Source organism: Melanerpes formicivorus, unplaced genomic scaffold (assembly GCF_026170545.1).
Source record: "Melanerpes formicivorus ecotype bairdi unplaced genomic scaffold, bMelFor1.0.p_v2 SCAF_1, whole genome shotgun sequence".
Classification (NCBI taxonomy): Eukaryota; Metazoa; Chordata; class Aves; order Piciformes; family Picidae; genus Melanerpes; species Melanerpes formicivorus.
The window spans coordinates 49272178-49296781 of NW_027142353.1; the positions used below are offsets into that span (position 1 = coordinate 49272178).

The following is a 24604-nucleotide window of genomic DNA, read 5'->3' on the forward strand; positions in this document are numbered from 1 at the left end:
GTAGTGTGTGCTCCATCACATGCAAGGGATGTGTTCCAGATTTCAAACTGGTGTCAGTTAGTGTTCCAATATATGCATTTGATTTTCCTAGTTGAGAGCATCTTGCAAGCAGAGCTTCTGATCCCTGACAGAGAACTGGTTGCAACTAGCCAGTAATAGTGCTGGAGTGGAAGGTAACTGATTAGTTCCTTTTCACTGATACCCTTCCAGTGCAACAGGTTGATCTGCAGATCTTGAAACCTGTTTAAAACGAGTTAGGGATGATAGGCAGCAAGATGTTGGAAGAGTATCTCAACTCATGAGAAAGCACTGTAATTTTTCTCTGTTATTCCTAGTAAAATTTCTGAGTTTTGACCACAGACAGTGCTGTTCTGTGTGTGGCTCTTGTGGAATAAACAGTGATGCATAGGCGCACAGTCTTATCTCGCATCTGTTTTTCTGATGTCTTGGCAGACAGTAGTTGACAAAGCACAGGCATGGAACTTGTATTGCAACAGACGCGTTGCTGGGCTAATTTTTTCAGCATCATTGGATGTGCTCATCATGTTGAATGTTCTCAAGAGTAAGCTTTGTTTATACTGGTGTTTAAAAGTTGAGATGATTCTGAAGTATATACGCAACTGCTAAAACAGTTACAAAAGTTCAAAAGTTGTTACATTAGGCATGTTCAGCCCATAGGAGATACGTAATTTTTCTCTTCTAGTTTATCAGGTAGTCTTAGAGTGGGTCAATGAAAAGAGAATAGAATAGAATAGACCAGGTTGGAAGAGACCTTCAAGATCATCGTGTCCAACCTGTTATCCAACCCACCTAATCAACTAAACCTTGCAACCCAGCACCCTATCAAGCCTCCTCCTAAACACCTCCAATGATGGTGACTCCACCACCTTCCCGAGCAGCCCATTCCAATGGGCAATCACTCCCTCTGTGTAGAATTTCTTCCTAACCTCCAGCCTAAACCTCCCCTGGCGCAGCTTGAGACTGTGTCCTCTTGTTCTGGTGCTGGTTGCCTGGGAGAAGAGACCAACCTCTACCTGTCTACAACCTCCCTTCAGGTAGTTGTAGAGAGCAATAAGCCTTCTTGTAAATGCTGCTGTGTATATATTAGCATCCTGACCAAAACTAAAAATGAATATATGAAAGTTTCTTCACTATCAGAAATCTTTGACATGCTACTTGCTTGCTTGCAGTACAAAATACACCATTTGCAGTTATTTTTCAGCTGTTCAGCAAGTGTGTCCTGGAAATGTTGTTACTACACGGAGACCATGTAGCTGATAAATCTGAGCCCATTGTGTAGTACTAAATGCAGATAAACTTTCTTCAGTGCATTCACATTGTTTTGTCATCTTTGAAGGTCTTGCTGCAAGGAGGAGAGAATTGGAGCAGGGCTATATCTTTTAATACAAAAGCACAATGTTTAGGATGTGTTCATCCTTTGCTCCCTCTTTCTTCCCATACTTCTGACTTTTTGATGAATCAGCAACTGGTTAGGTAGTGGTTATTTGAGATAGAGCCTATTTCAACCAACCCTCTGTCCCCAGACTGGAAAGGAAAGCCTGCCTCTACCAGATTGGGAAGAGACTGTCAGGTAGTGCAGCAGATATTAAAAAAAGAAGCAACAAAATGCAGGACAGTCTTTGAGAAGCTGAGATTTCTCCCTTCACCTAATGGTATCTAAAACAGTAGAATGAGCCATATGACCAGAATGTCGTGCTATAATTCAGTCTCAAGACACTGGGAATTCTGTTCTTCCTCAATAATTGTTAATGTACTTTAATGAATCCTTTTTATGACGTGTATAAAGAGTCCTGGGAGTGACAGACATAACGCAGGAACTCCTTTTTTTGAAGCAAGTGGACAGTTTCATCAGCCGACAGTCATGCATCCTCTCAGTCCCTTTGGGACTGGTAGCCTTGTGTTCTTAGTCACACAGTGGTTCACCTTCATGAAGAGAGCCAAAGAATCCAAAAAAGCTGTAGAACCCACACAAGATCTGCCCTTAACTTAGGGTTAGAGCACTTTCCTAAGAGGCACAAGTTGTGTTTCAATTTTCTTAAGCCAAAGGCTATTACATAATAAGCTGAACATCTTATAATTTTCCAAGTGAGGTTTGAAATCATTACATTTGAAGATCTCTTATCACCTGGAGATCCTTACCAGGTAAATTGTTGGCTCCTAAAGATTTTGCCTGCAATTTGGCTTGCAGTCTTAGATATAATCACCTAAATTGAGCTTAAGACCAGCAGTGAGAAACTGGTTTTGAATCAGAGTTCTATTTGTTCAGGAGCTGTCTTGAAAAAAGACTAGGAGAGACATCTGCAAACCCAGAGTCCAGCCTCTGGATTCATTGGACAATCTTAACCTGTATGCTTATTATATCAAGAACAAAAATGCAGTCAAAGAGTAAGCTGGCAGAACATTTACGAAGGGCCATAAAATACATTTTTGCAAGCAGCAGCACAAAAGAAGTGACTATGTAATATTGCTGGAAATATAAAATTAAATACTGTCTTGCACAGCAGCTGCTTCTTTAGTCCTCTTTTCAATTGGTCCATCATACTGCCAAAAGGTGCATTCTCTAATTGAATTGCCTTAAGTGCCTTAACACAGTGCATGCAAGCTCTGGAAATCGTGCAGTCCCAAATGAAAGAAATGGGTGGCAGACAGCAAGATATGCTCCTGTTTGGAGATTTTTTATAATATAAATCTTTTGTTTTCTTTCTTGTTTTTCTTCTCCATTCTTGTATCAAAGCAGCAGCTGGAACATTTTAAAGTTATAATGTGTATTCTTAAGGAAAGAAATCTTTGTGCAGCCCTGCTGGCTTATTCTCCATTGTTTGTCCTGGCAATTTTTGAATCTGTTGAACCTGTTCACACAATTTTTAGGAAAACAAGAGGACTAGAGAGAGAAAAAAAAAATTGTAAGTGTCCAGTGGAGTAGAGCATGTACCATGCCACCTCCTTTTCCCTTCACCCTTCTTTTCCTGGGGATTTCATAGTTTCATAGTTTCATTCAGGGTTGGAAGGGACCACAAGGATCATCTAGTTCCAACCCCCCTGCCATGGGCAGGGACACCCTACACTAGATCAGGCTGGACAGAGCCTCATCCAGCCTGCTCTTAAACACCCCCAGGGATGGGGCCTCGACCACCTCCCTGGACAACACATTCCAGGGTTTCACCACTCTCATGGTGAAGAACCTCCTCCTCACCTCCAGCCTGAATCTCCCCACCTCTAGCTTCATTCCATTCCCCCTAGTCCTGTCACTACCTGAGATCCTGAGAAGTCCTTCCCCAGCCTTCCTGTAGGCCCCCTTCAGATACTGGAAGGCCACAATTAGGTCACCTTGGAGCCTTCTCTTCTGCAGACTGAACAGCCCCAACTCCTTCAGTCTGTCCTCACAGGAGAGGTGCTCCAGCCCTCTGATCATCCTTGTGGCCCTTCTCTGGACACGTTCCAGCACCTCCATATCCCTCTTGTAATAGGGGCTCCAGAACTGGAGGCAGTACTCCAGGTGGGGTCCCACCAGGGCTGAGTAGATGGGGAGGATCACCTCCCTCGACCTGCTGGCCACACTTCTCCTGATGCAGCCCAGGATCTGATTGGCTTTGCGGGCTGCAAGTGCAAGTTTTCCCAGAAAACTGTGTGGAAGATAACCATGGGTGTCCCATTTGTTAACTGACATCCAGTTGCAGGTTCCTGTTCTGTTTAATAAGGCACTAACCAGAAGGAAAAGCTGCTCTGCTTTAGGGAAAGCAGAAAAAAGCCTTGGACTTGCGATAGGCCAGTATCCTAACTGTGTGCTGGCAAGTCTTTCCTTTGCAGCTGTAGTTCTGCTTCACTGTTAAGAATCAAAAAGTTCTGATTTTATTCTAGTGCAAAACAAAAGGAGTTTACAAACTTTGAAAGTGATCATGAAACAGGATTATTGTCTTGTGAGCCAGCTCTGTTCACTTTGATAATCACTTAAATAAAACCATCTGACATGTTGCTTTTTGTCCACAGCGCTCTTACTTTAGAACTCTTCTTATGTATGGATTCCACTTCCTTGTGTGGTTTCTCTGTGTCAAAGAGATCAGGGACACGCAGTGTGGATTTAAGCTTTTAACCAGAGAAGCAGCCTTGAGGACCTTCTCTACTCTTCATATAGAACGCTGGTAATTTTCTTTTTTCCTTTATTTGTTGGTGGTTTCTTCCTAGCTGAACATGATTTTGAAAAAGTAATTTCAGTACTGCAGCTACTAGGAAGTGTGTGATGTCTGTGTGGAAATCCTAGCTGTCAAATTTAACCAATTACAGTACTAGTTGCTTGCCAATTTAGCTTTCTTCTTATTCCAAAACCCTGGTATTTGCTAGGAATTCCATTTTTCTTTCATTAAGATGCACTTTAGGAAACAGTTGAATACTTAATTTTATTCTTTCTATTCATGATGATAGAGAGAAGGGGAACAGATAGGCTTACTAAGTTTTAATTTTAAAAGAGCATGCAACATAAACTGCAAGAAAGATGTTGAGACTACATTGCTATGATTTTGAGTGCAAACAATGGGCTTCTTGCAAGTCCGTTTTACTTTGGCATGTGGTGTAGAGTTGTGTAGAAGTAGGATATTTTGAGTTTACCTTGTGAGAGCAATGGGTAATTGGTTACAGGAGCAAATAAAAACAAACTCCTAGGAACTCTTCTCTCTTCACCTCTAGAAGGAATCCCATACAAACAATTTTTGATTGTGTTGTAATCCACTCCCTATTTGTGAGAGTCTTCTTTCCTTTTACACATATGAGCCATGCGAGCAGAGTAAGAAATGGAGCGAAGCTCTTATTTCAATAAGGAAAGTTAAGAGTTACTAATTATAGAATCATAGAATACTGTGGGCTGGAAGGGACCTTAAAGATCATCTGGTTCTAACACCCCCACTGCTGTGGGCAGGGGCACCTTCCACTAGACCAGGTTGCTCAAAACCCCATGCAAGCTGGCTTTGAACACTTCCAGGGAGGGGGTATCCACAACTTCTCTAGGCAACCTGTTCCAGTGTCACATCACCCTCACAGTAAAGAATCTCTTCATGTTTTAATCTGCTCTCTTTCAGTTTAAACTATCTTCTTTTGTCCTATTGCTACACTCCCTGATAAATAGACTGTCCCCATATTTCCTGTAGGGTCCCTTTAAGTATTGGAAGGCTACTATGAGGTTTTCCTGAAGCCTTTTCTCCAGGCTTAACAACCCCAGCTCTTTCAGCTTGTCCTCATAGGGAAGTCCTCCAGTCCCCTAATCATCTTTGCAGCCTTCCTGCTCAAGCAGGTTCATGTCTTTCTCACTCTGGAGGCCCCAGAAATGGCTGCACAACTCCAGGTCTCATCAGAGGAGAGTAGAGGAGGCGAATCACCTCTCTCAACCACTGGTCAAGCTTCTTTTGATGTAGAATAAGGTTGGCCTTCTGGGCTGGGAGCAAACATTGCTGGTTCATGTCTGGTTTTTCATCCACCAACACCTCTAAGTCCTCCACAGGGCTGCTCTCAATCCACTCATCAATGACTCAGTCTGCATTTATATTTGGAACTGCTCCAATTCAACAGCAAGACTTTACACTTGGCCTTGTTGAACTCCATGAGATTTCTACAGCCTCTCAAGCCTGTTGAGATCCCTCTGGACAGCATCTCTTCCCTCCAGCGTGTCAACTCCATGACACAGCTTGGTGTCCTTGGCAGGCACAATGTTCATGTCCCCAGCATGTTCCTTCTTGTTATTCGTGTCCCCAACAAAGATGTAAACATGTAAACTCCTGAGGGATGCTGTTAAATCTTCAGTGCTGCTTAACCAAAACATTTTACCTAAAATACATATCTGATGTTTGTACTTGCTGAGGGCTCCAAGTGAAAGGACATGCTTACTCTTAGTTTATTTTCTTGCTAGAATATCTCATGGGAGAACTACAAGAGAGGAGAAAATTATGCATGGTGTTTGAATTAGTTTAGAACTCTTTCATTATAGGTTAGCTACAACAGTTCCCTTATGAGTGCAATGCAGCCATAACTGTTGGTGTGGCACTGAAACCCTTTTTCCACACAAATACCATAATTTCTGTAAATTTCCTACACTACAATTTTTGCTGAAAAGGATGGTGATAGTCCCTAGGCTTAATTAAGTATAATCAAATCTTTTGTCTTCATCAAAGATCTCTCATGAGCTACTGCTTGCTGACAAGGAGCAGAATTACTGGGCAGTGTTCTCATACAAAAATGTGTGTAATCCTGCAGTCCTAGTCAATTCCAATTAGGCTGAGCTTTGGCAGTGATAGTTGAGCTATATGGCTCCTCCAGAATGAGGATGCAAAGATAGTGTTTGTGTGTACAAATCTGATTCATATCATGGAGCTTCTGTGCAATTGAATCTGGAATTGTGAGCAGTCAGCGTTCACAAAATTACTTTCCTGGCTGAGTGGTTTGTTTATTACCCTACAGAAAGCTATAGCTGAACCAGAAACAAGATTTCTTCTGCTGCCTCCAAACCAAACTTTCTAGATTGCTCTGTAAATTTCATGTGCAAGAATTTTCTAAACACATGGTTTAACATGTATGGGTAACCCAGAAGTGCACATTTCAAAGTTCCTTTATTTAACTTCATTCTTGAAATGAAGAGTTTCCAGGAAAAAATTACTGAAAGAAAGCAATAAGGATAATGAGTTTAATCTGTAAAACCACAATCTTCAGCCTTATTATTTTGTAAAAGGAAGATTTTGAAACAAGTTGTGCTTACTGAGTGGATATATTATTTACAGTGTTCAGGTTTTAATTAAAACAAAATCTTAGCAAGCTTTCTCCAGGTACTCACAGTCTCTAGCAACAAAGGAACAAAAGAGTAAATATAATTGTGTTGTACATTATCATCTGTACCCCATTATCCAGGAAAAATGACAGTAAAAAAGGGATATTGGTAACTTACTTTGTGCTAATTATATTGCTGATGGGAAGCACAGCGGATCTTCAGGTCTTGATGTGTTAATTCATGGTGCTTATATGTGTTGCTAAAACATTAGTCTTCTATTTTTGGTCTCTTATTTACAGTAATCCATAAACTAATCCCCTAAGTGTTTTCCTATTTATATGAAATGTACTGGTTAGCAGTGAAAAATGTTTGTTTTCATAGTTAAGAAAGGAATAACTCACATTCTTCCAGGAAACAGCTCTTCAGATACTTCCAAGTCACAAAATGGCCTAAAACAACACAGCAGAGTTTTTTATTTGGCTTGATTTTCTGCCAAAACGGGCATTATATTACCTGCTTTTATCCTCACCTGTCCATCAGGCAATCCCTGTGCTTGCCTGCCTTTATTTTCATGCTTACCAGCTCATTTCAACAAAATCTGGCATAAGAGTACAGATTTCAACGTGGAAGACTTTGGCAAGTTTTGTGGGCAACTATAGCCCTAGCAGAAGAGAGAGACTCATTATTTCTACTGCTGAAGAACAAGCTTCAGTATGGACTCAAAAGTTGCTTATCATCAGCTTCATAGATAACCATTCAGTATGTGTAACTGAAAGGTAACACTTCACTGCACAAAACAGAGTACTGTCCCCTTCCCAGTTAATATTCATAAGATCTGGGAGATGGGCAGAAAGTGGGGAAAGTAGGTTTATTAAAGGAGATGGTAGTCAAAAGTGAAGTGTATGTGATGTACAGGCTGCTAGGATAACTGCAGTAGGAAGTGATACAACATTAATCTCATAGAACCATACTTTGGATTCCTTTGTATGTGGTAATGAAAGATTCTGAAAGAGCCCAATAATGGAAATTCCTCAATTAAAAAAGAACAAGCAACATGGCCTCTGATGTCACAGGCTCACAGGATGTTAGGGGTTGGAAGGGATCTCCGGGCATCATTGAGTCCAACCCCTCTGCCAGAGCAAGACCATAGAATCTAGCACAGGTCGCATAGGAATGCATCCAGATGGGTCTTGAAAGTCTCCAGAGAAGGAGACTCTACAACCTCTCTGGGGGAGCTTGTTCCAGTGCTCTGTGACCCTCACAGGAAAGAAGTTCTTCCTCACATTGAGGTGTCACTTCCTGTGTTGTAGTTTATATCCATTGCCCCTTGTCTTATCATAGGGTGCAACTGAAAAGAGCCTGTCCCGTCCTTAACACCCAGCCCTCAGATATTAATAAACATTTATTAAATCCCCTCTCAGTCTTCTGTTCATTAGACCAGAAAGCCCCATTGCATAGCTTGTGTGTAAACTGGTCAGGCATTGTGCCATGTGGGGTTTGTAAATCATGGGAATAAAGATGTAAAAGGAAGAAATAGTGACAGTATTGTATTTTTGCTGGTTTGGAACAATAGTGAGTCCCTAACTAGGTCACAGAACAACTTACTCATGCTAAGGCCATCAGCAGGGGGTTGCAGAGAAACTGCTGCCTTGATACTGGAGGAAAGGCTCTGAAATCTGGGTTTGTTACCACCTCTGCATCACTGCATGGGGGCTATTGGACAACTGAAGAAATTGGTTCTTTTGGGATCTTGAAACCCCATTAGTGAAGTGCAGATGTTAGGTACTCAAAGAAAAATTCAGTTCAGTGTAGTCAGTGCTCAGATATGTTGGTATTAATAGAGGAGAGTGCTGGGGAATATTCAGTAAAGAAGCAGCATTTTAATAGGATAAAAGCCATCTGAGGGACAGCACTGTAGTCTCTAAATCTGTCAGGGCCTCCTCTACTGTGAACTGGAGTGTGTGGTGAGCTATTGAAGAGAATGAACATGATTCAGTTCTTGCAGAAGCTTCATCTGTCTTACCTGCTCAAGTTTCATCAGACTCAGATTTTTTGAGGTATTATGGTGTTAAGTGAATTCTTAGGTGAGGACAGAAATATTTAGACTAAACATTAATACATATTTTACTCATGATATCAATATAAAATGGCTGTAAAAATGGCTATCTAATAATTCCTACCCTGAGCTGTTAATTGATTAGACTATAAACACAATCAGTGGACAGGACAAACACAGGATATGGGGGCATTGTTTCAAACTATTGAAGAGTAGCTTTAGATTGGATATTAGGAACAAGTTCTTTACCATCGGGGTAGTGGAACACTGTAACAGGTTGACAGGGAGGTGATTGAGGCCCCATCCCTGGAGGTATTGAAGGTGAGGCTCAACAAGGTTCTGGACAACCTGATCTGGTTGAGGATGCCCTATCATACTGCAGAGGGATTGGACTAAATGACCTTCGGAGGTCCCCTCCAACCCAAACCATTCTATGATTTGCTTCATCACACCCAGACTGCATATATACTTGTCATCTAGGCTCCCTTTTTAGACAACAGAAGAAGAGACAATTTTAGGGTATAATATATTTCATCCTAATAAAAGATCTAAAATATGCCAGATGAAGTGCAGCTGAAAAATGTATGTTCTTGCCCTCAACCATAAAGTGACTCAGACAATTTGTATAGGAAGAGCTATCTTTACTGTAGACGACTGAAATTCATCAGGGTAAATCTGACTCAAAGTGTAGTAGTATGTCGTCATGTAACTACATGTGTCATGCAACGCTGTGTCAGGTTGCTGGTGCCTGAAGTGCATCAGAAGGATAAACTATTCAGTAAATCCTGAAACTAGTGGCTTAGAAGCAAAACTACTGGAACAATTTTGTGTCAAAGGCCCTCTCACTTTCTGGGCTGTATAGGCAGCATTCCTTGTTTCTGTAGACAGAAGGCCCCAGGAATTCTTCCCTCTGGATAAAGGAATCCAATAGTGTCTTTGCATGCAAGAGAGCAATTACCACCAAATAGCAGGACACTGCCCTGAAGTGCTATTATCAATACTGCTCCAAAAGGCAAAGCAGTACATGCAGTACAAGCAGTACCCCATGCAGCGCGACAAGTTGGTGTCAGAGTGGCTGGAGAGCAGCCAGGCAGAAAGGGACCTGGAAGTGCTGTTTGACAGCTTCCTGAACATGAGCCAGCAGTGTGCCCAGGTGGCCAAGAAGACCAATGGCATCCTGGCCTGCATCAGAAATAGTGTGGCCAGCAGGAGCAGGGAAGTCATTGTGCCCCTGTACTCCACACTGGTTAGGCCACACCTTGAGTACTGTGTCCAGTTCCGGGCTCCTCAATTTAAGAAGGATATTGAGACCCTTGAACCTGTCCAGAGAAGGGCAAAAAGGCTGGTGAGAGGCCTTGAGCACAAGCCATACAAGGAGAGGCTGAGGGAGCTGGGATTGTTTATCCTGGAGAAGAGGAGGCTCAGGGGAGACCTTATTGTTCTCTACAACTACCTGAAAGGAGATTGTAGCCAGGTGGGGGTTGGTCTCTTCTCCCAGGTAACCAGCACCAGAACAAGAGGACACAGTCTTAAGCTGCACCAGGCGAAGTTTAGGCTTGAGGTGAGGAGAAAGTTCTTCACAGAAAGAGTAATTGGCCATTGCAATGTGCTGCCCAGGAAGGTGGTGGAGTCACTGTCCCTGGAGTTGTTCAAGAAGGGATTGGATGTGGCACTTGAAGCCATGGTTTAGTTAGTCATGAGATGTTGGGTGATAGATTGGACTTGATGATCTCTGAGGTCTTTTCCAACCCTGTTGATTCTATGATTCTCAAGAAATAATAGAGGTTTTATTTCTGTCTCTCTCCTCAGGCTGATAACATGCCTCGCTCAAAGCACAAGTGTTAGGAAGCTGAGCATCTTACACTGTTAATAGATAAGTCAATGTAAACAACATAGCTGTCTTGCTGCAAAATTGGATAGGCTGAAAGACTTGTAAACTTGCATACTTAAATACATACCAGAGACATCAAAGGTAAATGTGCTTTCAGTGTTTCAGTGGCATCCCCAATAAAATGGACTCCTGTGTTTCTGTGTTCAACTTTCCTATGCAAAAAAAGAGAAGAGCATTAGGACCTTTATATGATCTTATGTGCATCTTTGACAGTTTCAATATTAGTTTAATCATGAGGAAATAACCTAATATCAGCTGTAATAAAAACTCAGTGCTTAGACCTTCACTTTTATCTGTTTCATGCTCTTTTGATTCCAGTTCACAGTATCACTGAGGTTGGACATTGACACTGAATTGAATGTCACCTCTCTAATATTAAAAAATGCTAGGAAACTTGTACCACAGGTTTCTTCTTGCAGTGCTGGATTTGATTTATCAATGCTTATACTTAGGAAATCTTAAAAGCAAACTGAAATATACAAAGAAAACTGCTGGCTGTTTATTATGGTGTTAAGGTTCACGTAACACTTTTTAAAGAGAGACTAAGATATTTCCTAGACCATCTTGTTAATCTAACCATAAAGTTTAGAAAGCATGTGAAAATTAATAGATGCTGAGAACTGTTTATACATTTGATACTCAGAAATAATGCTTACATCCTAAACTAGCCTTTTTTGTGAGTGTTCCTGTTGACTTACTTTGTTTAGCTGTCCTTTGGTGAGCTGGCTGTGTATATACAAACACAAACCAAACATGCTTGAAATTTACTTTTTAAACAGCAAAGTTTTGACATCAGTTCAGAGTGAGAGCAACCTTTTTAAACAGACAGCATATGCTTTGTGTTTTGGGTCCTGAATCTGATTACACCACTGATCTATTTTTCAGAAATGGTTGGAGCACATTTTTTAAATTAAAACTTAAAAGCAAATTAAAAGAAGTATTTTGAAAACATAAGGGACAGTTGGAATTGCTCACTTTCAGACTCCAAGAGAGGCTCTAGTTCTGCATTTACGGTCTTAATTGACCTGAGATATGACTGTTTATGTTAAATTTTAGTGCACTGGAGGAAACTGGGAAATTAGATGGCCTCACTGGCAGAATTTTCCTATCCTAAATTTAGTCCTTGATTTCTTCTGATTAAAAAAACACCAAACCAAAACATTTTCTTCTAGCCAGAAAATGTCTTTCCTTACCTAGGAGAATTAGACACAGCAGCCGTTACTGTCCTGCCTGGAATACTGATAGAATGAGGGAAGATTCAAAACATAATTCTAGTCCTTCTTTATTTGACATACTTTTGTAAGAAGTGTGGCATTTGTAGTGATATAACACAACTCAGGAGATCACTGATTAAATCAAACCGTTGTCATTATTTGTGTCTCTAGAGATTGCCTGGTGCCCTGAACAAGCCACACTATTTTATGCTTAAAACTTAAAAACTCGGTATGAAAAACGAATGCTTATGTCTCCAGTTTGTCACTGAGCTCTAAATGTGAGTCTCTGTATAAAAACTACAGAAAAATAAGCATTCATACTGCTCCAGCAGCTGGGTTTTTTCCACTCCTTTGGCGTTATAGACCAACACAAGCAGTGCAATTACTTGTTTTTTCCCTGTTTTGTGCACAACAAGTAGTATCTTTTATGAGCATCGCATCTGTTATATATGTTTTATCTTGTAAAAAATCCTCCTCCTGGCAGACAGATGTGAACTTTCAAAAGCCCCACTATAGCTAGAGCAGCACTGGCAGACTAACTCTTGAAATCTTATTTCATTCTTAGACCTCTTTGGCCACTGAAAGTTTTCAATGCCCATTAAGAACTTGCTGGAACGACATATCACAGATGTAGAAAAGTCCAAAATTCCAGTTATAACAGTACAACTGAAGGCCTAATTTTGGTATTTGAAACATTTCATATTGGACCAGTATAGAAAAAAAAAAAAAAAAGAAATCCTAGTGCAACTTTAAATACAGAATAATCACAGTATCGCTTAGGTTGGAAAGGACCTCGAGGATCATCGAGTCCAACCTATCAACACAGACCCCATAACTAGACCATGGCACCAAGTGCCACGTCCAATCTCCCCTTGAACTCCTCCAGGGTCGATGACTCAACCACCTCCCTGGACAACCCGTTCCAATGCCGAATGACTCGCTCGGTGAAGAACTTCCTCCTCACCTCGAGCCTAAACCTCCCCTGGCACAGCTTGAGACTGTGTCCCCTTGTTCTGGTGCTGGTTGCCTGGGAGAAGAGGCCAACCCCTTCCTGGCTACAACCACCTTTCAGGTAGTTGTAGAGGGCAATGAGGTCACCCCTGAGCCTCCTCTTCTCCAGGCTAAACAATCCCAGCTCCCTCAGCCTCTCCTCATAGGGCTTGTGTTCAAGGCCTCTCACCAGCCTTGTTGCCCTTCTCTGGACACATTCAAGTGTTTCGATGTCTTTCTTAAACTGAGGGGCCCAGAACTGGACACAGTACTCAAGGTGCGGCCTAACCAGAGCAGAGTACAGGGGCACTATGACCTCCCTGCTCCTGCTGGCCACACTATTCCTAATGCAGGCCAGAATGCTATTGGCCCTCCTGGCCACCTGGGCACACTGTTGGCTCATATTCAGGTGGCTGTCGATCAGTACCCCCAGGTCCCTCTCTGTTTGGGAGCTCTCCAGCCACTCCGACCCCAGCCTGTAGCTCTGCATGGGATTGCCGTAGCCAAAGTGCAGCACTCGGCACTTGGACTTGTTGAATGACATCCCGTTGGACTCTGCCCATCTGTCCAGTCGGTCGAGGTCCCTCTACAGAGCCTTTCTACCCTCTAACTGACTAACATCTGCCCCCAACTTTGTGTCATCTGCAAACTTGCTGATGACTGACTCTACCCCTTCATCCAGATCATCGATGAATATGTTGAAGAGGACAGGGCCCAGCACTGAGTCCAGGTAGACCACATCCACAGGCCTCCCCACATCCACCAGATGGGTCACCTGATCATAGAAAGAGATCAGATTGGAGAGGCAGGATCTGCCCTTCCTGAATCCGTGTTGGCTGGACCTGAGCCCTTGGCCATCCTTCAGGTGCGCAGTTATTGCCGCCAGGATAATCTGCTCCATCACTTTCCCTGGCACTGAGGTCAGGCTGACCGGCCTGTAGTTTCCAGGTTCCTCCATCTGACCTTTCTTGTGGATGGGGACTACGTTGGCCAGTTTCCAGTCATCTGGGACCTCACCTGTGAGCCAGGACTGGAGGAAAATGATGGAGAGTGGCCTAGCTAGCACATCCGCCAGCAGGATAGCTATTTTACCAGCTGAAGCATTTTAAAGATTCAGTTTAAAGGGGTTAAATTCAATTAGACACCTACCAGCTTGGTGCTCAACTGAATTTTAGCCAGCATCTTCTTAAATTGTAATTTAACCAGAAATACCCCTTAGCATAAACACAACCACATGGAGAAGTTTTCACTTTCTGTATTTTATACTTCATGTTTGTGTCAATTAACACATAACAAAGCCGCTGTTAGATAGGGAAGTTGTTAACACTATACAAGCTTGGGGGTCTCTGACTTTGGATACTTGAGTTGGATCTGAATTCAGTGAGCTAGATCCAAACTTAGGTATTCTGAGCTGTCTCCCCCACCTCCCCAGAGGCACCTACTTTCACTCTCTGCAGCAGAATCTGGTGAAGTACATGGTGTGAATAATTCCCTAGTATTCCTAACATGGTTCTGTTAGATGTTAACTAGTCACAAATGGCTTCATGACAAAACAGATGCCTTGCATCTGTTGTAATAGGTTGGACTTGATGATCTTGAAGGTCTTTTCCAACCTGGTTGATTCTGTGATTCTGTGATTCTTGCACTCACCAACTCATTCACTGGTATTACTTTGATCTTCTCTTGAGTAGGCTCCAGCTAACATACTCACACTTAAATGCTGACTGTGGAAACTAACGTATGCTTCTTATGTGCCATCTGGATCTGGTGATCTGCAGCACAGGTGTAATACTACCAGTGTATTGAATACAATACCAGTGTATTGAATACACTACAATCTGTATTGCCTGATTAACTGATGTAGTATGTGTATGAGGTGTACTGAAAGGTGGTGGGGAACAGTGGAAGAAGAAAGTTATCCCAGCAGTGTACAACAGAAGTCATTCTCCTTTCACCTTTGAGTAGTTTGTTTTGTTTTGTTTTAATTTCAGGATCTGTTCACTTTTACACACATGGCAACCAAATGCAACAATATTAATGTTCAACCTGATCAATTCCTGTGCTTTTAATCTTTCTCTTTGAGTTCTGTAGTTCACCAGACTCTTTAATGTTGTTGCACTGTGGTGTATGTGCTGACATTCCAGTAATCAGTTGTCCATAGGAATTGTTGCAAATAGCTATTAGTTCACTAGGCTAATACTTTATGTAGCAATGTTTTTAGAGCAGCTCATACAGTATAGTTCATCAGACAATTATTCTGTGTCTTTTAAGATTTTTAGTAGGTTAAGCAATTAGTATTACAAAATTAGATTTGGTCTTAATACACATGACTCATAAACATTCAAAGGTGAATACTTGGGGATTTTGGCTTACACATGTAAAATGTCAGCAAAAAATAAGACCATGGCATAATTAATGTAATAACATGCAACTCTTATTTGAGGAAAATAGTGAAAGATCAAGACTGCGTGGAGCAGATGCAGTTCACTGGGGCAGAAGAGCCTCATGTTTATTCTGTAACCGTTTTTGTGACAACTAAAAGGCCTGTGTCCTAAATCAAAATCATATTTACAAAGTGGTTCTAGATTCTCTCTATACAGTAACTGTGGTCTCTGTAGATAACCTCCGTTTATGCTGCTTTGGCATGTTTTAATGCTGTGCAGAATGCTATCAATGGCTGTCCTGTAATATACACGTACAAAACAAGTTCAGGTTGATGCATGTTTGAAAATTATTTCACCAGCAAGCCAGAATGCTGCGGTCTGTACTTCAATGGGAGCCCTCATGTGTGTGTCATACCCAAGTGTACATTTCAAAGGTGACTTCTACTGTTGAATTCATTAATAGTTTCACAGAAATACACTGCACTGCTTAATAGGAGAGGGTGGCTTAAAGCAGAAGGAAACAGCATCTGAACTGAGCTGTCAACCTGCTAAAGTATGTCTTTTTGCCTGCTCTTGATCACCTGTCTGTCTCTTTCTACACATCTACGCATTCCATAGTGTTAAATGGGGTTACCGATGATTTGAATTCAAGCAACCCATAAAGCATGAACGAATAATGTTACTTGGTTTATTGCATATGTCTTCTCCAGTTTCAAAAGAAAATTGTCTTGGATATAGCAATGACAATTTAAGGAGATTCTAAATTTAGGAAGTTACTGAGAGAAAATGAGGACTAGTGTTGAACTGTACTTGACTGCCTCGCAGCCACAATTTCAAGACCTGGGTAAGCTGGTTTGGGTCATCTGTTCCATTGTCTTTAAGCTGGAAACATTACCAATAGCTGGGCTAAAACATATGCCATTCCTTAACCTTTAAGGTTTACTTCACTGGGAAAAAAAAAAAAAAAAGCCTCAGTGTGTGAATATATATTGAATCTAGTAGAAATCAGATGTGGATGGCCATGGACAGTTTTTTCTCCAATACAGATTAGTATTTTGAAAAACATTTTTATGGGAGGAAGGGGACTAGGGGCTGTTTAGCTTCAATTCCAATTACTAGAACTCATTTAAGGAACAAAACCATCTCTACTGGCATTTAAAGAGTGCAAAGAGGGTGTAAAAAAAGACCTAGCAATCAATAAATCTAAGAAATTTAACCAACAGCATCAGAATGTGTGATTTGCATTTACCCCTGTCAATAGCAGCTGCCGGTAGTTTTCTATGCTGATGTCTACATGGGTATTACGAGCTGTAGTTGCCTAAACACTTTTCCTACATAAAAAGCCTCAGCATCACAGATCTAGAAGGCTCACTTGAGCATGCAGTTGCTGGAATGAAACAAACAAACAGTTCTCTGAGAGGATTCAAGTGTATTTTGGATAAACTGATCAGGGAGGGACAGTTGACTTAGAGTAGGGTCACTTCGCCAATTCATTTTGCTGCACAACCTGGAAACAATTGTGCCAGCAACAACGACTGGTTGTTCAATTTCACAGTAATATGATTTCTAATTTCTGTCTGATGCCTTTATTCTTGACTAAGAAAGTACAAGGAGAAAGCATCAGATTAGTGTAAAGCCACAGATTGTAGTTGTCCTCTTTGAAAAAACTACTAGAAATACAGATTGACACTCTACATTTGACTGCTTGGTCTTTAAATATGTTGAAATTGTGACTGTGCAGATGGAAAAGTAAGAAGCAGTGTGAACACAGCATGACCTACACCTTCAGAAGCAGGACACAGTGAAACACTGCTGTCTGCATATGGGCTGTGTGCTGAGCTGTTTAGTCAGGGAAACTAATTTCCCTTTCACGTGCATCTGACCTGTATCAGAGAGAGATATCATTGATATCAGCTTCATAACTGAACACCAACCTCCTTAAATCAGGCTAGGGATTTAATTAACAGTGCCCCCATCTTTCTTCTGGAATAAGTGTGACTGTATTTGCAATTTCCTGTTCTTCCTCAGGGCGTTTGATGTGGAACTGCTTTATATAGCTCAGTGCTTGAGAATACCTATAGCAGAAGTTGCTGTCAACTGGACTGAAATTGAAGGTAGGAAAATGGTTTATGTTTTCATAAGATTCCTTATATGTCAATCCAGAATGAAATATTCAAGAGTCTTCCTGTATTTTACTCAGTTTGGATAACACATAGTCTTCTTTCCAAACAAATTTTGAATTTCATATCTTTGCCAGTCTTGTGTCGTGGTGTGGTACAGGGAAGAGTAGGTGAAGGGGTAGCGAGGAAGAGAAACTGCACTCCCACTGGAAACAAAAGTAGGTGGTTATACTGCTAGGATAGACCACTGCTTTGGCTTGGCTTCTTCCTGTACTGTGATAATGAAAATACTGCAGTTGTAAAGCACTGTGCAGAGCATCTGACAATCATTGTTATTGATTCAACTCCATTTCACCGTGTCTTGCCTTCCAAAAGTCTCAGCCCACCTATTAAGGCCTTGTCTATGGCAGCCTCTTTTCTTAAGATGTGATGTTCTTTCAGACCTGTAGGGAGGTGTCTGTTACTGAGTTACTGGAAAGTACAGCTCCATACTTATTTAAAGTCATACAAACATTTTGGTTGGAAAAAACCTTTAGGAACACCAAGTCCAACTATTATTTAATTCTGCCAAGTCTGGTGTTAAACCACATCTATGCATCTTTAAAACTCCTCAGGGATGGTGATTCAGCCATCTCCCTGGGGACCCTATTCCAGTGTTTGATAACACTTTCAATGAAGAAGTTTCTTCTAATACCCAAACAAAATCTCCCCTCGTGCAACTTGAGGCCATTTCCTCTTGTCCTATCACTTGTTACAAGGGAGAAGAGACCAACACCCACCTTGCTATGACCTCCTCTCAAATAGTTGTAGAGAGCAAGAAGGTCTCCCCTCAGCCACATTTTCTCTGGGCTAAACAACCCCAACTCCCTCAGCCACTCCTCTTAAGACTTGTTCTCTAGATCTTTCAACAGCTTTGTTGCCCTTCTCTGTATCTGCTCCAGTACCTCAATGTCTTTCCTGTAGCAAAAGCCCCAAAACTGAACACAATACTCAAGGTGTGGCCTCAACAGTGCTGAGTACAGAGGGACAATCACTTCTCTACTAGTGCTGGCCAAACCATTCCTGACACAGGCCAGGATGCTGCTGGCCTTCTTGGCCACATGGGCACACTGCTGGCTCATATTCAGCCAGCTGTTGATCATCACTCCCAAGTCTTTCTGGACAGCTTTCCACTCTTCCCCAAGCCTGTAGCACTGCATGGGGTTATTGTGATCCAAGTACAGGACCTAGAACTTGGCCTTGTTGAATTTCATACAGTTGACCTTGGCCTATCAATCCAGTCTGTCCAGATCCCTCTGCAGATCCTTCCTACCCTCAAACACATCAACATTCCCTCCACCTTAGCATCATCTTCAGGTTTACTGAGGGTGCACTCAATCCCCTCATTCAGATTATTGATAGAAATATTAAATAGAACTTGCCCCAGAACTGAGCCCTGGGAAAAACCACTTGTGACCATCCATCCACCAACTGGATTAAACTCCATTTGCCATCACTCTCTGGGTCTGGCCATCCAGATGGTTTTTAACTCAGCAAAGCATCCACACATTCACCATAAGCAGATGGTTCCTCCAGGAGGATCCCTCATCCACCTTGTCATAGGAGGAGATCAGGTTTTTCAGGCAGGTCCTGCCCTTCATGAACCCGTGATGACTGAGTCTGATCATCTGGTCGCCCTGCACATGCTGCATAATGGCACTCAAGAAGATCTCCTCCATGACCTTCCCTGATCAGACTGACAGGTCTGTAGTTTCCTGGGTCCTCCTTCCTACCCTCTTGTAGATTGATGCCACGTTTGTCAGTCTCCAGTCAGCTGAGACCTCCCCATTTAGCTAGGACTGCTGGTAAATGATGGGAAGTGGCTTGGTGAGCACTTCTACCAGTTCTCTCAGTACCCTTGAGTGTATGCCACCTGGCCCTATGGACTTGTGAATGTCCAAGTGATGGAGCAGGTTGCTAACCATCTCCTTTTGCTTTATGGAGGCTTTATTCTGCTTCCTATCCCTGTCTTCCAGCTCAAGGGGGCTGGGTAGCCAGCAAACAACCAGTCATACCACTAAAGACTGATATAAAGAAGGTATTGAGTACCTCAGCCTTTTCCTTATACTTGATCACTGTGTTTCCCCCTGCATCCAACAAAGGACAGAGATTCTTCTTAGTCCTTTTGTTGCTAATACATTTGTATAAATACATCTTGTTGTCTTCAACAGATGAAGCCAGATTAATTTCCAGTCAGGCTTTGACCCATCTACTTTTCTTCCCGCACAGCTTCACAGCAACTTTGTAGTCCTCCTGAGTGGCCTGCACTTCTTCCAAAGACCATAAACTCCCCTTTTTACCCTTGAGTTGGAACCAAATTGCTATTTCTTCATGGTAAAACCAGCTTAAGCTTCTGCTCACTTCCTCCCTACCATCAAATGCAATTCTTTTTTTCCATTTCATGTTTTTAGTTTTTGTTAATGTACTTTGCATCTCTTTTCCTCAAGACAATCTCTAAACAGCAAAGTATAATGAGCTGCAGTGCTGTTGAAGGGTGCAAGTTGAGAACATCCTAAGCCAACTTGACTAGAAGTGTTTCCTTTCAGTGCAGTTCCACGTGTTCATTGCACCTAACACAGACCTTGGCAGAGGTGGAAGAGTGCTTTGTTCCATATCATGGGTTCCTTACCTTACCTGAAGTTCGTTTAAGATAATGTGGTTGTCCTCTTCTCCAAAGAGAGATTCTACTAAGAAATCCTTTGCTTAACTGTTGGTGTTCAGGTTCCTCTTTACTTGAACAAAGCCAGAGAAGACGATGCATCTTGCAACATACAAGGCATTACTGTGGTGATTGCAAACTGAAATCTTCCATCTATGGTGCAATGTAATTACTACAAAGCAATAACTTTCACAATACAGATTTGTATTAATCTTAAGGTCTAGGTTGTGGGGCTGAATATGCTGAGAATGCAGAGGTTCATGATTGCTTAAATGCATGCCTTGCCAATGCTCATTTTTTTAAGCAATGTCCTTTTGCTTTTCTTCTTCATTAATCACAGGTTCTAAGTTAGTTCCCTTCTGGAGCTGGCTGCAGATGGGCAGAGATCTCCTTTTTATACGACTGCGATATATGACTGGTGCCTGGCAGATTGAAACAAGAAAATGTAATTAGGTTATTTACATTTTCCAAATATATTATTATACTTACTGGAACATGAGAACAGTTTCAATCAAGTGAAGTGGTGATGAAAGCTGAGGTAATTCTTCATTGCTTCTGTTGTATGTTTCATTTTTGCAGCTTGTATGCGTTTTATAAGACTGTCAGCAGGAAATTTATACAAAGTTTTGAAAAGAGAAATCATTTCCAAAAAGATTTTCATATCTGGTAATCAAGTTTTTATTTTGTTAAATAGTAACTTTACCATGTCTTGCAAATTCACTGAAATAAATACATCTGCTTTTGTCTCATCATACATTTTGAATGTCCTTATACATATTAAAAAGGTGCACTCTATTCTGCATTGTGCAATATCGTGTTGTGAATGACCACAACCATTTGTTTCTGTGCTACCTGGAAATACATGACCATATGGCAACTTGAAGTTATCAATCATGGTTCATGCTGATGCATGTTTAGGTTCAGTGTTATGGGAAACACTAATGGGTTTTACGGCATTGTAACAGTCATCTTCTTAAGGCTGTTTTAAGAACTTTCAGTAGTCTCTTGACATTCCAAACATTTTGTCTGAAGCTGAAATAGTTTGTCTGAGATTAAACTGCAGATTGTCTCCAGAATGTAGAAGGTCCAAGAGATAGCATCATTTTAAAATGTTGTCTTTTTATGAGTATGTTTTGTTCACATGTACTAATTAATACTGCATGCTCAAGGCTACCAGTCCTTGGCATATACAAATCTTAGTGAAAAGGGTATGGAAACCCAATTCAGAGCACACAAAATGAGACCCTGCGTGCACCGGGGACCTGTGCATTAGCAATGGCAACCTGGTGTTGTCAGGTTTCAAATGAGATAAGAGATGGAGGGATCTGGAGTCTTTCTTTGTATTGTCATACTGGGTTGCAGTGCACAAGTTTCAGTAGTGCTCTCAAAACAGTTGTGAATTGCCAACAAGCTCCACCAGACTTTCTTTTGTAAACATACAAATGTGAAGGATGATTTAAATGATGAGCAGTGTATGATTGTACTTTCACATATGAGTTCACTGGGTGATATTTTTTACTCCTTCTGCAATGAGTTGAGTTTTGCTTCTGTTAGGGTTACCTCAGTTTTCTATAAATTGAAGTGTTGAAATAAATTCTCCAAAAGCGCCTTCAGTTTGATTTCTCGGCCTTTGTTCTCTTGCTTAGTCCATGTACATCTCTATTGCTTCTGAAAAACCAGTCACATGACTTCTTGGTGCCATTGCTAAATGAAATACCAGCTTCTCATTTTTGTAAAGTGAATTTTCCTGATCAGTGATAGCTCTGCCTTTAATGAAAGTTGCCAGCCAGTTCTTTTAAACAGATTTCTAAAATTTCCCTTACATCTTCCCTTAAAATGGAGCAGATTATGAAATACAAGACACACAGGACAAGACTCCACCAGGCAGATACTCTTAACAGAAGGTTAGTCTCACACTTAGTGTTAGGTTTTTGCTCACAGTCATTTATCATCATTCCTCTAAATGTGTGTTGGCCAGGTACATGTAAACATCACACTCGAAGCAAAAGTGCACTAGCTTTGGAGAGCCCAACAAGGAGCAAATACAAGATAGCAAAAAGTGGCTTTTTCACTGTTAAAACTGAAGTGAATAAGAGCATGTCTCTAGTGAAATTTAGTACAGCTGAGAAATTTCAAGAGATTTTAAAGTCCGTGCCTTGTGCATGTTTTCAGAGTGAAGATTTAGAACCCTGACAAATCTCAGGTTTGGGTCAGAGGTCTTAAATCCACTTGTTTCTTGAGCCCTATATCAGTATGCAGGTCAACATTAATTTAATCCAAATATTTACTGAATGCAGAGAAAGCACAATGGAAAGTATGCACTGAAAACTATCAAACAAATGAGAAAGATAATTGGATATTTTTAAAAGCAGCTATGCAATGGCTATGGATTATTTCAATAAGAGATGACCACGTAGCAGAGACCCCAAGTTACAGTACACAAACATGTCTCTGATGTCTCTGACACCAAAACATTCTACAGGAACCTAAGTTTTCAAGAAATGTCAAAGGCAGAGTGATGTGAAACATAATTAATTTTGAATTGCCAGAAATCAGATCCTATATAAATTAAGGAAAAATTTAATGGAAATCTGTAGCTGTCGGAGATCAGAGATGTGTTTGTATGAAACATAGTCTGAAGCTGTGCCAGGGGAGGTTTAGGCTGGATGGTAGGAAGAGATTCTTCCCAGCAAGAGAGATTGGCCATTGGAATGTGCTACCCAGGGAAGTGGTGGAGTCCCCATCCCTGGAGGTGTTTAAAAAGAGCCTGGATGAGGCCCTTGGTGCCATGGTTTAGTTGATCAGATGGTGTTGGGTGACAGGTTGGACTTGATGATCTCCAAGGTCTTTTCCAACCTGGTTAATTCTGTATTCTGTATTCTGTATATATCCTAACAGTCATTCACATCCTGATCTTCCACAAGTTTTTACCTTAAATGGAAGAGTTAACTCTTCTTGTTAAATCCACACATCTTGCTAGGTACTTGCTAGTTACTCAGTTTCGGTTGTCTCCAAGTTTATTTAATTTATTACCACTATTTTTCTGTGTAGCTATCTGAATCAATGGGAAGTTTGCAATTGTGTATCTTGATTTTCCCATGAAGATCCTATCAGGTGACAGAGGGTTTGGACCAGACCCAATATGTGACTTCAGAAGTTAAGCATCATTTCCCAGGTGCCTACATTTAAGGTTATTGGAATCCAGAATCCTGAACAAGGCGCCTTTTACCTATGTGAAATACTACACATCCCAAGCCAACCTGCTGACTTTAGTCAGAGTTGTCTAACATCATCCTATTCAGCATGTGACCAATATGAGGCTCAGGGATAGCCTTGGTTGCAGTGACCATGAAGTGACAAAACTTAAGATCCTCAGGGCACTAGGAGGACATATCCCAAGCTTACAGTTCTGGACTTTAGGCATGCAGACTTTAATCGCTTCAGGATCTGCTGGCCTAACTACTGTGGGACAAAGCCCTAGAGGGAAGAGGGGCCCAGGACAGCTGGTTCTAGGATCACCATCTCCATGTCCAGGAGCAAAGTATACCAACAAAGAGGAAGACAGGAAAGAATGCTAGGAGACCTGGCTGGATGAGCAAGGAGCTCCTGGGCATGCTGTCACACAAAAAGAAACTCTACAGAGGCTGTGTAGAGAACCAAGTTCCTCTGAGCATACGTAGACAGCTTTCCTGATCACAAAGTCTGTTATTCAAACCAGTGCTCTGTCTGCTTGTCCTGCCTCTTCTCTTTACAGACTTGCAGAGATACAAAAGGTTACCTCATTTGTATTTCAGTGGAATCTTAATCTTTACTATTTCCTCCTACTCTTGCACTCTCCGGGGTGACCCATGGAGATTCAAGTCTTCTAGCTTACTGCTCTTCATGATCCCACCCCTCAGAGACACATCAAAGCAAGGTATTCTCATAGACTTTGAAAAGGAAATAAAAACAAATAGAGAAAAACTACATGGTAATTCTGTAATGTTCATACCAGCATCAATGCCTGCACAGTTAGTGCTTTCATAAATGCAGATTTCAACTTAAAAATTTTTGGTATCTGCATAAAAACTTACGCTTCACCACTACTTTACCAAGACTTGGTAAGAGACTTTTTGAATAGGCTAGTTTGATCTTAGAGGTCTTTTCCAACAGAAATAATTCCATGAGTCTGTATCAAACAGTTCTCTTCAAAAAAGACATGCAGAAAAACAAGTTACTGAAAAATGTTCTGTAGTTTACACAAGTTTTCTTCACTGGTAGCATGTTTTATCACAGCAGCAATGCAACATCTCCTGATACACACTTAGCTTGTATCCTTGTAAGTATTTTTTTTTTTAATTTGTGCTTTAAGTATGGATTGGAAAAAACGGTAGAAGTTCTCTTTTTAGTCTCCATGCATATGCTGCTGATGTGGAGCATGTTTTCTGTGGCAACTCTAGCAGTTGACTCAATATCCCTAACTGGTTCCAGTGACATTGCAGCATT

The 24604-nt window shown here is 41.3% G+C and overlaps 1 protein-coding gene across 3 annotated transcripts in view; it reads left to right on the forward strand.

Annotated features, from left to right (window-relative positions):
* ALG5 (ALG5 dolichyl-phosphate beta-glucosyltransferase) overlaps positions 1-21732 on the forward strand; it is a 31550-nt gene extending 9818 nt beyond the window's left edge. For all 3 annotated transcript variants that reach the window (XM_068142675.1, XM_068142666.1, XM_068142683.1), the window contains 3 exons: positions 4009-4160; positions 17330-17415; positions 20460-21732. In XM_068142675.1, coding sequence (XP_067998776.1) covers positions 4009-4160; positions 17330-17415; positions 20460-20572 — 351 coding nt within the window. In that variant the 3' untranslated portion in view covers positions 20573-21732. The remainder of the gene's footprint in view (positions 1-4008; positions 4161-17329; positions 17416-20459) is intronic.
* The last annotated feature ends 2872 nt before the right edge of the window (positions 21733-24604 follow it).